Raw genomic sequence first — 12,468 nt, 5'->3', positions numbered from 1 at the left:
GTTTGTAAAATTAAGTGTTATTTTATTGTTTACACCAGTTGGTGCTTTTGAGGAGCCCTAAATATCTGCTTCATTCTCATCACTTGGACCGAATCTGTTAGCAACACTGTAAGGATAAACGGCATGTTGAACTGCTTGATGGATGAGTTCATCCACATTGCAGGATTTATTTTTTCTAGAAAGTTAAAAAAATGGATGTCAGAAAAAATTGTAACAATTTTTTGAAACTCAAGAAATTTTCATATTTTTTATAGAAAAAAGTTTTTTCTAGCCAATTTTTGACTTTTCAAACTCTGAAATTTCCTTATTTTTTACAAAATTTTGGAGATTTAATCTAAACTAAATTTCACAATTTTTTCTAGCAATATTTAAACTTTTCATACTCAGAAATATTCAAGTTCTTTCTAGAAAATTTGTGAAATCAATTTCAAATTTTTCGAGTTTTTTTCTAGCAAATTTGACTTTTCAAACAAATTTCTGAGTTTTTTCTAGAAAATTTCTGAAATCACAAATTTTCAGATTTTTTTTAATCAAATTTTTCACTTTCGACACTCAGAAATTTAAAAGATTTTTTGGGGGAAATGTCCTCCTTATTTTCCCTCTAAAATGCTCCTGTCGTATAAAGCAGCACCAGCAGCTAAATCACTGCAAATTTGACGTTCCAGTGTGTATTCAGAAGGAAAAGAAGCTTTCTGCCGATCCAAGCAGCTCTGATTTGTTAATCCACTGGAGAGAGTGAGGAGCACCTTCGATTTACTCTCTGACTCAAGATTATGGTAATCTGCTGTAATCTCCTAGCAGACGGTCAAACAGACTGCAGATAGAGAGACCATTGCTTCCAAATAAATGGATGCGAAGGACTGCTTTTATTTTTTAGAACTGAAATGAGTCCTGCATGACCCAGTTATTCATTACTTCAGAGGATTTAAGCAGCATGAAAATGTAAACAGTTTTTTCCTGTGAGCCTCCCCGCAGCAGAAGCTGCTGCATCAAAGCCTCCTGCTGCATTAATGATCAATTGCACTGAAAATGCATGAGCACACTGGCTTCTCCAGACCAAAATGCAGATTGGAGCATTTACATGCAAGTCAGATGCATCGGAGAAGTGGAGCAGCAGCAGAGCAGAAAGAGAAGCTGCCGCTTTACTGAGGCAGGTTGACGTTTTGGGAAGAAAAAGGTCGCAAGTTCAGTAAACCTTACGAGTAAAAACCTGATACTAAGTGAATCCATGTCTGTGTTATTAAATGTGATCTGTTGTGCTTCCTTGAACAGGTTAGGATCGGTTTATGAATATTTTTTGCTCAAAATAATTCTTAGACAAGATGTTTTCATGTAAAAATGGCTACAAATGAAGTTTCATACAACTTTGAAAAGCAGAATTGGAGCCTCCTGCACAACCAGCAAGAACGCAGTAAACAAGTGGTGTCTATAAGTGGACAACAGAATAATCTTTTCCAGCAGCCGTTGTACAGCGCATACAGCGGTAAAGCTAGCTGACTAAACGTGCTGAGGCTCTTGCTAGGTGACGGACGGAACTCAGCAGTGGTTGCTAGGTAACGGTGCAACGCCTGTGGAATGTGGCTTATTAATCAAGAGGTTTCCGAAACTGATCATTTTCTATAGAACTAAATTGGGGCCATAAAGTTTGTTCAAAAGAAGAAAAACAAAACGTTTGAAACTGAAAAAAAATAAAATAAAAATTTACTTTTCAGTTACAGATTTTTTTTCAGTTTCAAAGTAATTTTTCTGTTTAAAACTTTTTTTTATTTTCTTTTGATAAAACTTTATGGCCCCAATTTAGCTTCATAATTTTCCTTGTGCCAAAAAACATTGACTTATTGCAAAAAAAAATAAAAAACAGGTTGGTGGGGTTTTTTTGTTTTTTTAAGCGCTTGATTTGTTTTTAGAAGCAGTAAAAAGTCAGTATAAAAACATTCAACATTTTGCATTATTTCTTTAAAACCAGCAATAATGAATAAATACCAACAGGTTTTTACGTAATTTGCTGCGAGATGGGTTTGCATCTCCCAGTAATATTTATTGTTTAGAGAGGTTATAGAAGCTTGATGTTGGAGTTTTTTTTATTATTCATGACACAACGACCCAAATGCTGATTCTTGGCATCCTCTGATTCCATTTTTAATCCCTCTAAATGTCTTCTGGTCCCAAACTACTCGGCTTGGGTTTATCCTGGGTTTTTTACCAGAACCAAACACAATTTACTGTGTATTAAGAAAAAATGTATATTGCCACCCCACCAAACTAGAAGCCCTGGGCTACTGCCTCTGTGAGCCTTTTTTTTAGTCTGGCCCAGTAGAAACCATCACATCAGACCTGAAAACCATGGAATGACTTTATTAAATGTATGAGTACAGTAAGTATAACTGATACAACAGTCCAAGTAACAGTCCTGTGGTACAGAACCAGAGGAATAAACAGAACCTTCACATTTCCAGTTTGCATCATTGATTTATCTCAACAGATTTAAGCTAACAGTAGCCCAGCAGTGTCCAAAGTGTGGCCCGGGGGCCAATTATGGCCCTTAAGATAATTTAACCACAAGTCAAGAGTGGTAAAAAGATAAAAAGAATTTCCAATGAAATAGAAAACACTTATTGACCTCAAAACTGTGGGAATTGAAAATTTTTGTTTTAATAATGCAACAATCTAAAGCCCTTTTTGTGTTTTGGATCTTTATTGATACAGATTTAATAAAAATTTAGTTTATTGTTGAATAAAAACAACAAAATCCAAATGAACTAATTTCATATTTTAATTTAATGAATTTTGTAGTTTAAATTTACCAGGGAAGACATTTGGACAGATTTCTCAGATGTAACGACTCAAATTCCTCCCTGAAGGCGATGTTTGAAAAAGTACCTTTCACTTAAGTTTCTACACGTCAGCAGCCGCATTGCATTCTGGTCAACGGAGTCCACTTTGGTCCAAATTATCAAGTGAAGAATAATAAGGCTTTTGCTTCTTTATTGTGACGCTTGTAACATTCAAAAACAAATCCATTCTGTGTGGGTGTTGGTACATTTTTACCCAGGCATCTGAAAACCCTGAGAAAACATTTCCAATATCAACATCCATTAATTATTTTAAAAAAAGGGGAATATTTCGGCTGTTAGAGGAGTAAGCTGGCATTCGGTTTGTGATTTATTTGTACAAAGAGCGCAGTGTTAGCACGCAATAAATACCCTCAAATGACCCGAAGGGAGACGTGAACAGCTCAGCTTCCTGCCTGCGACACGTTAAAGCTGCCACATGTAGAGGATTAAAATCTGTTTTAAACATCTCAGTTTAGGCTATATGTTCAGAAAACTTATCAAAAATGATATTATGCACAAATTTGAATCTATTTATTCTGTTATAGTTAAGCCACAACCTATCGTTTTTGCAGTAGATTTGATTAGTTGGACTTTTTCTTAATTCTACATGGAGCAGCTTTAAAACCCAAAATACAGACCAAACAATCACTGTGATGGAGCATTATGGTCACATTTCTCTGTTGATTAGAGAAAAAAAGAGTTTATAGAAATGTCAACATGTAAAGGAAAAGTATTCAGAATGTGAAGAAAAACTGAAAAAATGTTTAAAAGAGGGGAAAATAAATGTTGAGTGACTTCTGACAGAAAAAAATATTTAAAAAGTGTTAAAAAAAACTGTAGGGATAAGAAATCAATACACTGAGAAAACAAAAATATTGTCTGACCATGAAAAACAAAATAAACTCAAGAAAACAGGACAAAATGTCAAGAGAAAAATGTTGACAAAAAAGTTTAAATGCAAAAGAAAAAAAAACAATGTCAGGAGAAAAATTCAAATGTAAAGGATAGGTTGAAAAATATAAAGAAAAACAATCAAAATCTTAAAAATAAAGATAAAAACCAAGAAAATCTTTTAAAAATACATTTTCACAAATAAAGTAAAGCAGCTGCTCAGAGAGAATTATGGTGTCAATTATGAAACATTGTTGCCAATTTTCTCAAAACTTACATTTTGACTTTATTTTCTAAATTTATCGTAAACTTCTTTGAAACTGGAAATCAAAACAATACAAGTCATGGTGATACTCCATCATACAATCCAAATAATCAACGGTCAGCGGTTCACTTTCCGTTCGTCCAGCAGGAAGCTGCAGTTTTACAAAGGCACCAACTGTGATGACATCCAACAGAAAAACATCTGATGGGGTAAATCTAAAGAAAGTCCAGATTGTTGGTACAAAAACAATCAAATAAACAAACCAAACATTCAGTTTATTACATGATAAAGATTGAAAACATCTAGATTCTTGCAAAAGCTCGAGAAAAATTAGATTTTAACAAGTGGCAGCCATTTTGAAGTTTGTTTTCCAACATGATGATAAGGAAGACCGAGATTTAAAATGCTAAAATGTTTTTAAATTGTTGATTGGAGTCGATAAAACTCATTTCTTTGCAGGTAAGTAAATGAAAAATGACTTGATATGAACTGACCTACGGTCATTTTCCGGTATGAAATGACCAAAACTGACGGAATATGAAACGGCTTTGAGGTGAAATGACCAGCAGCCATAAAAAAACAAGCAAATAAGAAGATTTAATAAATATTATTTTCATAAATTTAGTGTTTGTGAAGAGAAAACTGCTTGTTTGACTGAAGAGTAACTTTAAAAACATTCTTTAGATGAGATAATTCATTCAGCACCTTTAACTAAATACAATGCAGAGAGCAGGACCGCCATTGGTCTGTGACCGACAGGTAAAAAACCAAAATGGCCACCTGACCTGGAAGAACTGCGACTTTAAGCGCTACAGATGAAGGAAGACCGAGCAAATCAATCCAGAAAGTGTTCGTCGACAAACATTTACGTCTGAAATAAGGCAGATTTACAGAAATTCCCCATAAATTAAACTTTTTTAATATAAAGTCCCTCCGTCTTAGAGCTTAAAGATAAAATCTGACTTTTTTCATCCCAGATCTGATTTTCATCAATTTTGTTATTTTGCTCACTTACCGAAAGTTTCTGAGTTGTATGACGGCGTATTTGGACATTTTTTATTTATCAGAATGTAATCAGAAGAAAAAAGATGCTATTTTATCAGAAAAAAACATCTTAAAATTGTGAGAAAAAAGTTGCTTTAATGAGGGAAAAGCTTCAGAGCAACCAGGATTTGATTGTTTCAAAATCCTGGTGCTGTTAATTTATAAGTTCACAAAATGCTAATCTTTATTTAAAATTTCTCACAAAATTACGACTTTATTTTTGTATTATTTCCAACTCTACTGTAATACGACTGTTAATTAAAAACAAATAAACTGAAGCTTGGTCCTAATATTTTATCATGCAGTTGAATAATCTGTAAACAAGCTTGTCAAACAAAGATGGCCGCCCTGATATCACTCAGAATTACGGAAACCTGATGAGTGAATTAGTGGCAAACATCCAGAATTTTCCAAGAATTAAATCCTCAAAAATGATCAAATCGATTTATCGCCCAGCCCTAAACCTTTCGCTACAGTTCCAGAAGGAAAAAGAGGTTTAGCTGGATGTAGACACGTCAAATACGATGTTCAAATAGCAAGGCCACAAAGAAAGGTTGATTTCTGCTAATTCTGCTCCGATTTCCCACCAAACATCACATTTCAGGAATATGCCAACATTGCAGCTTGAACGTGCAAAACAGAAACATGATTACAGGCTTTACTTTAAAGTTTTGAGTGAAGTTCTGCTCAGTAAACGCTGGTTGTAACCGCAGAGAACGGACGCTACACTGACCATAAAATGTTGCACGAATCCTCCCTGCACAGGAAACCAGCTCTGCTCCGTTTACTGGAAGGAGGATCTCACCTGAAAAACATTTTACCGATGTAAAGTTCCTCTTCCTGTTACTGAAGAGTCAGAAATGCCTTTAAAAATAAAAAAATCCCACCCTTCAGGTTTGAAGTCCAACTTTTCTGCCTGTACCTTTTGTACAAAACTTCCAAAGAGAGCAAAAAGAATAATAAAAAAAAAGAATACTTTGTTATTTATATTATGTAATAAATAATAAAACTTTGTTCATATATTTTGATTATGTAAAACAGAAAAAGAAAGTGAGTGACTGGCAGCAGAGTAAAGGAGTCCAGGTGATCTCAGCTCTGCAGACGGACAGGATTCCTCTTTGGCAGTCCGTTGCCGTCGGCAACCAGCCACTCTCTTCTCACAGCTTAGCTCCGCCCCCTAAAAAACATGGATCCGTCTGCAGAAAAAACCCGCGCAGATCGAAGCCTCAGATGGCGACGTTGAAGGACTCCCAGCTGTCCTCCTTGCCGTTTTTGGCCGCCGATGAGGAGGCGTTGCCGTCGGCGACGTCCCCGGCGCCCGGGTGGTCGCCGGTGGGCGTGGCGCCGGGCTCCGCATAGAACTCGTCGTCCTCGTCGAAGTAGCCGTTCTCCATCATGCTGAGGCTGGAGGCGGCGCTCAGGTCGTGGCAGCTGCCCTTGTACTCCTGGATGGACTCGTGCAGGGACCAGAGCTGGCACAGCAGCGACATGTCCTGCTGACGCAGACCCACCTGCAGGGGGCGCAGTGCACAGGCGGCCATTAACAACGGCTCGGGAAAAGGAAGCTTCAGGATGCATGAAGGGAATACGACGACACTGAAGATGAAATCTGAGCTGCTTCTGGTGAAATGTTGATAAAAACTAAAAACATGCAACAGGTTCTGCTGTCTGGGTTCACAGTTTTAAACAACCAGACCAGATTAAACTACAGGAAGTTCATCATTAATGAACAGGAAGTAGAAATGGCAAAGTCAGGATTTAAATAGGAAACTAGACGGATTATGTATGTATGTATGTATGGATGGATGGAGACAGAAATGAGCAGAACGAATGGATGCATAGAAACATCCAAACCTGGAAAATCCTTCATATCCAACATTTCTCCTCATTGCATAATAACTTTAAATAAAGCTCTAACATTACCACATTTATGTTTTTCACAAAAACAGTTTTAAAAACTAAAATCTGCAGAAACCTTCTGTAAAACCACAGAAAACCATCTAATGCTGTGATTTCAAGACGTTTTCAACATCAGTATTCATTATTTTAATTTACCGAAGCATCCAACTAGGGTTATAATTCATTTACAGTCATTTGAAATATTTTCTGAAATTTCTTCATTTGCACAATGGTTCTTATGGTTGTGCAAATGGACAACATGGAGCTGAAAATCAGATTATCCGTGGAGGAAATGATGATTCAGACATCTGACCTCCATATTGTTTTTCTGAAAAAGGCATTTCACTGCGGAGCCGCGGTAACTCTGCATTGTTTTCACCGTCACAAACACACGTGGTTTTAAAATATAGAACTACTACCATGTCATTAAGCTCTGTGAACTCCAGACGTTTAGCAAAAGATGGGCAGCTGCAAAACAAATCAATTTAAGCAGAGAAATTTGTTGCTGCAATACAAAAAAATAAGATTTCCAGCATTTATTATCATGTTATTGTTACAGAAATGGGTCATTGTTGGAAGAGATGTTTGGCATAAATACCCCTGCCTCTGGGAAAGGAGTGGAAGAGTTTCTGTAAAAACCTGTCAGGTGTTTGTTTACTGGAAATTCACAACTCCATACCAGGGTTGTATTTGGATTTTTATTTATAGTTTAGTTTTAAGAGTGTGTTTGCTCTTAAACAAAAACACCCTTAAAACTTTTTTATAGATTGAAAAAGTAAAAAACTTTTTTAAGAGTGTTTTGTTAGCTATATATTAGTTTGTTCATACTTTGGTTAATTTTTAGGTAAAGAAAAGAAAAAGGTGAAAGTATTTAATGTTATATGTACAGTAATTGGGTAATGAATAATAAACAGAAGATACTATTTTCAAAAGACACTGAAAGACAATTTATCCAACTTCGACGGATTAGGATAAGTGCCGTAATTTGCAGAAAACTGATGTGAACAGCCAAAAACCCCGACTAATTTCAGTACATTTAGTTAGTTCTATAAATGCACAACATAGTTCCAGTTTCCCCATTAATTCCTGTTTTTATTTTATTTCAGTTAAATGTTTTCTCCGTTTCAGTTTTTGTCATTTCGTTCGGTCTAGTTAACTGTAATAACCTTGTTTCCTACTGAACTATACGCTCATTCTCAACCTCACATTTCTTTTAGTATTTTTTGAGAAAGTGGTCGCAGCTCAGGTTTTAATGTAACATTTAATGATTCACTTTAACGTCGTATGTTACTGGTAGTGTTTCCCCAAAGGTGTTGAAATGGTAGTGAAACGTGTATAAAATCAGCAAATACGGGTTGTCGGCCATAACAGCAATATTTAAATCGGATTAGCGTATCCCTAATTTTTTAAATCTATGAACAACTTTATTAGTTTGACTTCTTTTCCTCTTTTCATTAAAATTCGTTATATAAAAATTACGATAAAATTGCAGAGTGTTATAAATAAAATCTGATCTGTTTTTAGCAAAATTTAGTTTTTTTAATAAGAAAACTTCTACTTAAAAAAATAAACACTACAGCTGGAAGACCTATTTATAAAAGGGTCATATTTAATTTATAATATATTCGAGCATAATTAAGCAGCGGATTGTTAGAAAAACGAGAATCAACATAAAGCTTAACAACCGGAGTTTCCTTTCGGAGTTAATCTTGTTGAACAGGACTATTTCTCCGGGATTAAACGGCTTTCTCTGGGGTGAAAAAACAACAACACAGGCTCAGTGGAGATGAACACTCCCTGAAAACGTTACCATTTCTTTCCGCAGGAGAGCCAGGGCAGCGTCCAGGTTGGCCGGCTTGCTGGCCAGCAGGCTGTCGGCGTTATTCCTGCCTCGGCTCAGGTCGTCCTGGATCATGGTTTTCTTCACGTACATCCTCTCCATTTCTCTCCACGAGCCGCCGCTCGAGTTCAGCAGCCCGCTCAGGCTCTTCGGCAGCGGCGGCAGACCTTCGATACAGGCCATTCCCCCCGCCGTACCGTTCGCTGACTTGCCATTCATTTTTCCGGTGAGTTACTAAGTGAGTTCCGGCGGGTAATTAATAACTGAACGGTAAGTTGTTAAATCCGACAAACAGAGCGAGGGCGCAGCCGTCTCCGGAGCTGAACACACCGAGCAACAGTCGTGGCGTTCTCTGCCCGAGGCGGAGAGGGACGCTGCGTTAAGTTAACTGAACCAGTGACGTAACATTTCCTGTATGATGCTACAAAGTAAAAGCCCCAACTCCTAAACTACAATTGAGCTCTTTTTTTCCAATATTTAAAGGGATAGTACGGAGTTTTTGAAACTTATTAGTAGTTTATTACGGAAGTACGACGGCGCAAGAGGGCCATATCAGATAGAGATAAAGGAGAACATTTCCGACAACAAAAAAACTAACAATTTTTTAGATTGAGCTCAGAAAATTTCTAGAAAAATGAGAAAATGTCTGAACTCCAAATGTTGAAAAATTGTGAGAAAAAAACTGAGTTTGAGATTAATCTCATGAAAGTTTCTGAGCTTCAATAGTCAAAATTTTGCAAGAAAAAACTGAGAAATTTTCTAGATTAATCTCAAAAACATGCACATTTCTGAGTTTCAAAAGTCAAAAATATTTGACTACATAGATTTTTTACTTTTGGAATTGCATTTTTTTAATTTCAAAAGATACACATTTTTACGTTTTGAAACAGAAATTGACAAAATATGTAAAATTGTATTTAAAAAAATAATTGCAGAAATTTTGTAGAAGTCAAATATTGTTCAAGTTTTAGGAACGAAAATCTAGTTTTTCTAGAAATTTTCTGAGGATAGTCTCAGAAAATTTCAGGCATATTTTCAGCTTTTCAAACTCAGAAATTTCAAAGATTTTTGTAGAAAATTCCTAAGATCAATTTCAAAATTTCAGATTTTTTTCTCTCACTAATTTCTTCAATTTTTATAACAAAAAAATTCTGAGATTAATTTCAAAATTCCTGAGTATTTTTAGCCGAAATTTCCTGTTTGTCTTCTATCTATACACTATCATACAGAAACATTTACCTGCCTGAGCTTAGACATAAATTCAGGAGCAGTATCTCGTTATAAGAACGTTTCTTGTTAAAATGAGAAAACTTTCTTTTATAACACGAAAATCTTAAAAATTTTATAATGAGAAATTTTCTCATATTAATAAAATATAAAAATATGTTCTGACAAATTAAAACATGTTAAAAAGCACAAAGAAGTGTTGATCCTCCTGTTTCTTAGAAAACGTTCACTCTCATGGACAAAATTTCAACTTTGATATTAATTTTAAATAGTTTTACAGTTTTGAACTAAAATATTCTGATTTATTAGTTCATTTAGAACCTGCCGTATTTTTTTTCCAACCCAAGCTCTGTGAAGAACGACAGAAATTTTATTTCTAAAATATAATTTTATTCTTAAAATTATATTTCTACACACACAAATGTTACAACTATTACAAATCTGGTAATAATTAAATAAAATTAATGTCTTTAAAGTTTAATCTTTGAACATTTTCTGTCATCAGAGAAAGCAACACAAACTTAATACTGGTTAAATCAACTGTCCAATATACAAATTTCACCAAACGGCTTTTATTTTGAAATTCCCTTCTGGTTGTTTTATGACTGGTTGCTGCAAGTCGCTAAAAAATTGGCTTTTGGCTGAGTAGTTAAATCCGCTTCCTGTCATTTTAACACAGAGGCTGCGAGGCGTTTCCCAACAAACACTTAGAAACAACAGTATTCTCTTTTTTCCTTCTTGTTTTGTTTGATAATTTACTTTAGCAGGAAATGACTTGGATAGACATTATATCTAACTTGTCAGACGGCATGGTGTGTGTAGGGTTTTTTTTTTTTTTTTGAGGTCATGAAAAGGCGTGTGTGTGTCAAAGACAATAGTTTGAGCACAAAAGAGAGACGACGGTCCTCATTTCCACCCCCAAGCTCTGCTGCGTCCTTCCAACAAAGCAACTTAAAGAAGCTTGAAGCTAAAACACAAAAGCATCACGCATGTTCCTCAGGAAGAGAGGGGCAAGTTTACCACACACAGAGATTAAGACTGAAACCTCAGATCCCCCAAATTAAAGCTGCAGTGTTTAACTTTTATATAAAAATATGCTTTTTACTTATTTGTTAAAACTGTCACCATGTTGTGACAGTTTGTGATGAGACAGGTAATCTGTGAAAAGATGAGCTTCTGAAGAAATGCTAGGCTCCCGACCAAAACCAACCAATCAGAGCCAGGAGGCGGGTCTTTGTGCTGTCAATCAACTCGTGGACATGCCGCTAGATGTGCTAATGAGGGAGAAACAACTTACCTTGAGAGGAAAACGTTTATCCGCCATCATGGTGCTTATGCTAACTAGCATTAGCATTCATGATGGCACTAAGAACCGCCTCCCGGCTCTGATTGGTTGTTTGTACCGCCAGAGGTGGGCAGAGAACCCAAATATTGCATTCAAGTAAGAGTAAAAAAGTAGTTTCTACTGAAGTACTGAGTAACTGATCACATTATAAATCATTTAACATTTACAAATAATCAGATGGACCAAAATATTACAAAAAAATAACAAAATAAAATCAGTTTGTTTCAATAGAAAACTTGTGAAAATTTAACAATAACTGCAGTTCTATGTCTGTTTATGGTGAATTTTTTATTAAAACATGTTTGTTTTCCATTCAGTGGGCAGAAAATCCAGAAATTTTACTCAAGTAAGAGCAGAAATACTTCATAATAAAATTACTCAAGTAAAAGTAAAAAGTACAGGGTAGTAAAAATACTTCTAAAAGTACTTTTTTGTTTTTTGTTTTTCTAAAAAGTTATTCAAGTGAATGTAACTATTTACTACAAATGTCTGGTTAGCACTCATTAGTTTCATATTACACTCTGATGACATGGTGACAGCTTCAACAAATATGTAAAAATCCCATTTCTGTATAAATGTTTCCTTTCCTAATAATGCTCTTTTATGGATTATTCATCTTACAACACATTTTATTATCATATAATTTCAATGCTTTAATGAAAAAAGCAATGAAAAGAAGAAAAAATAAATTTAGGAGTGCTATTTCTCGTCTCTCTCTGTTTACCTGAATACTTTTATTTTGAATTAGCTGTGGAGTTTATTCACATAAAACCAACTGGAACAGTGAAGGACATGGACTAGTTTTTAGGATGCTTCTTATTTTGGCTGTTATGGAGGAGAAAGAAAACTGTTCTGGGTCAGATAACAGATTAGATCCAGACCTCAAATGACTCAGTGAATTTTCACAGAACAGTGCTGGAAAACAACGTCATGCCATTAAAAAACATGCAGAGAGGCAGAGTTTTCCTACTGACCCTAAAACCAACAAAGAAAAACAAAGGATTTTAACATCCTCAGATTTCAAGTAATCACTTTTAAATGTATTTAAATTACAGCTTTTCATTTAATTTAATTTTTAATTGAATTCACTTGGTAATAAATCTGAATATGTTTATGAATTAAC

General features: G+C 35.2%; 1 protein-coding gene across 1 annotated transcript; it reads right to left on the bottom strand.

Annotated features, from left to right (window-relative positions):
- Positions 1–2,968: 2,968 nt before the first annotated feature.
- On the bottom strand, positions 2,969–9,136 carry fam89a (family with sequence similarity 89 member A). The gene is made up of 2 exons (XM_014996242.2): positions 8,744–9,136; positions 2,969–6,545 (listed from the first exon to the last, which is right to left on the bottom strand). The coding sequence occupies exons 1-2, from the start codon at positions 8,990–8,992 to the stop codon at positions 6,261–6,263; spliced, it is 534 nt and encodes a 177-aa protein (XP_014851728.1). The 5' UTR covers positions 8,993–9,136; the 3' UTR covers positions 2,969–6,260.
- Positions 9,137–12,468: the final 3,332 nt, after the last annotated feature.

This window comes from Poecilia mexicana, unplaced genomic scaffold (genome assembly GCF_051168715.1).
Source record: "Poecilia mexicana isolate PSO_F unplaced genomic scaffold, ASM5116871v1 scaffold_21, whole genome shotgun sequence".
Classification (NCBI taxonomy): Eukaryota; Metazoa; Chordata; class Actinopteri; order Cyprinodontiformes; family Poeciliidae; genus Poecilia; species Poecilia mexicana.
Note: the sequence above shows the minus strand (reverse complement) of the source record. Positions and strands in the feature narration are given on the sequence as shown.

Bases quoted from the DNA above. Each gene is read 5' to 3' on its own strand.
- fam89a (XM_014996242.2), bottom strand. From the start codon at position 8,992: ATGAATGGCAAGTCAGCGAACGGTACGGCGGGGGGAATGGCCTGTATC. The intron at 6,546-8,743 runs GTAACGTTTTCA...CGCCCCCTGCAG, and splicing joins CTCTCCTGCGGAAAGAAATG to GTGGGTCTGCGTCAGCAGGA.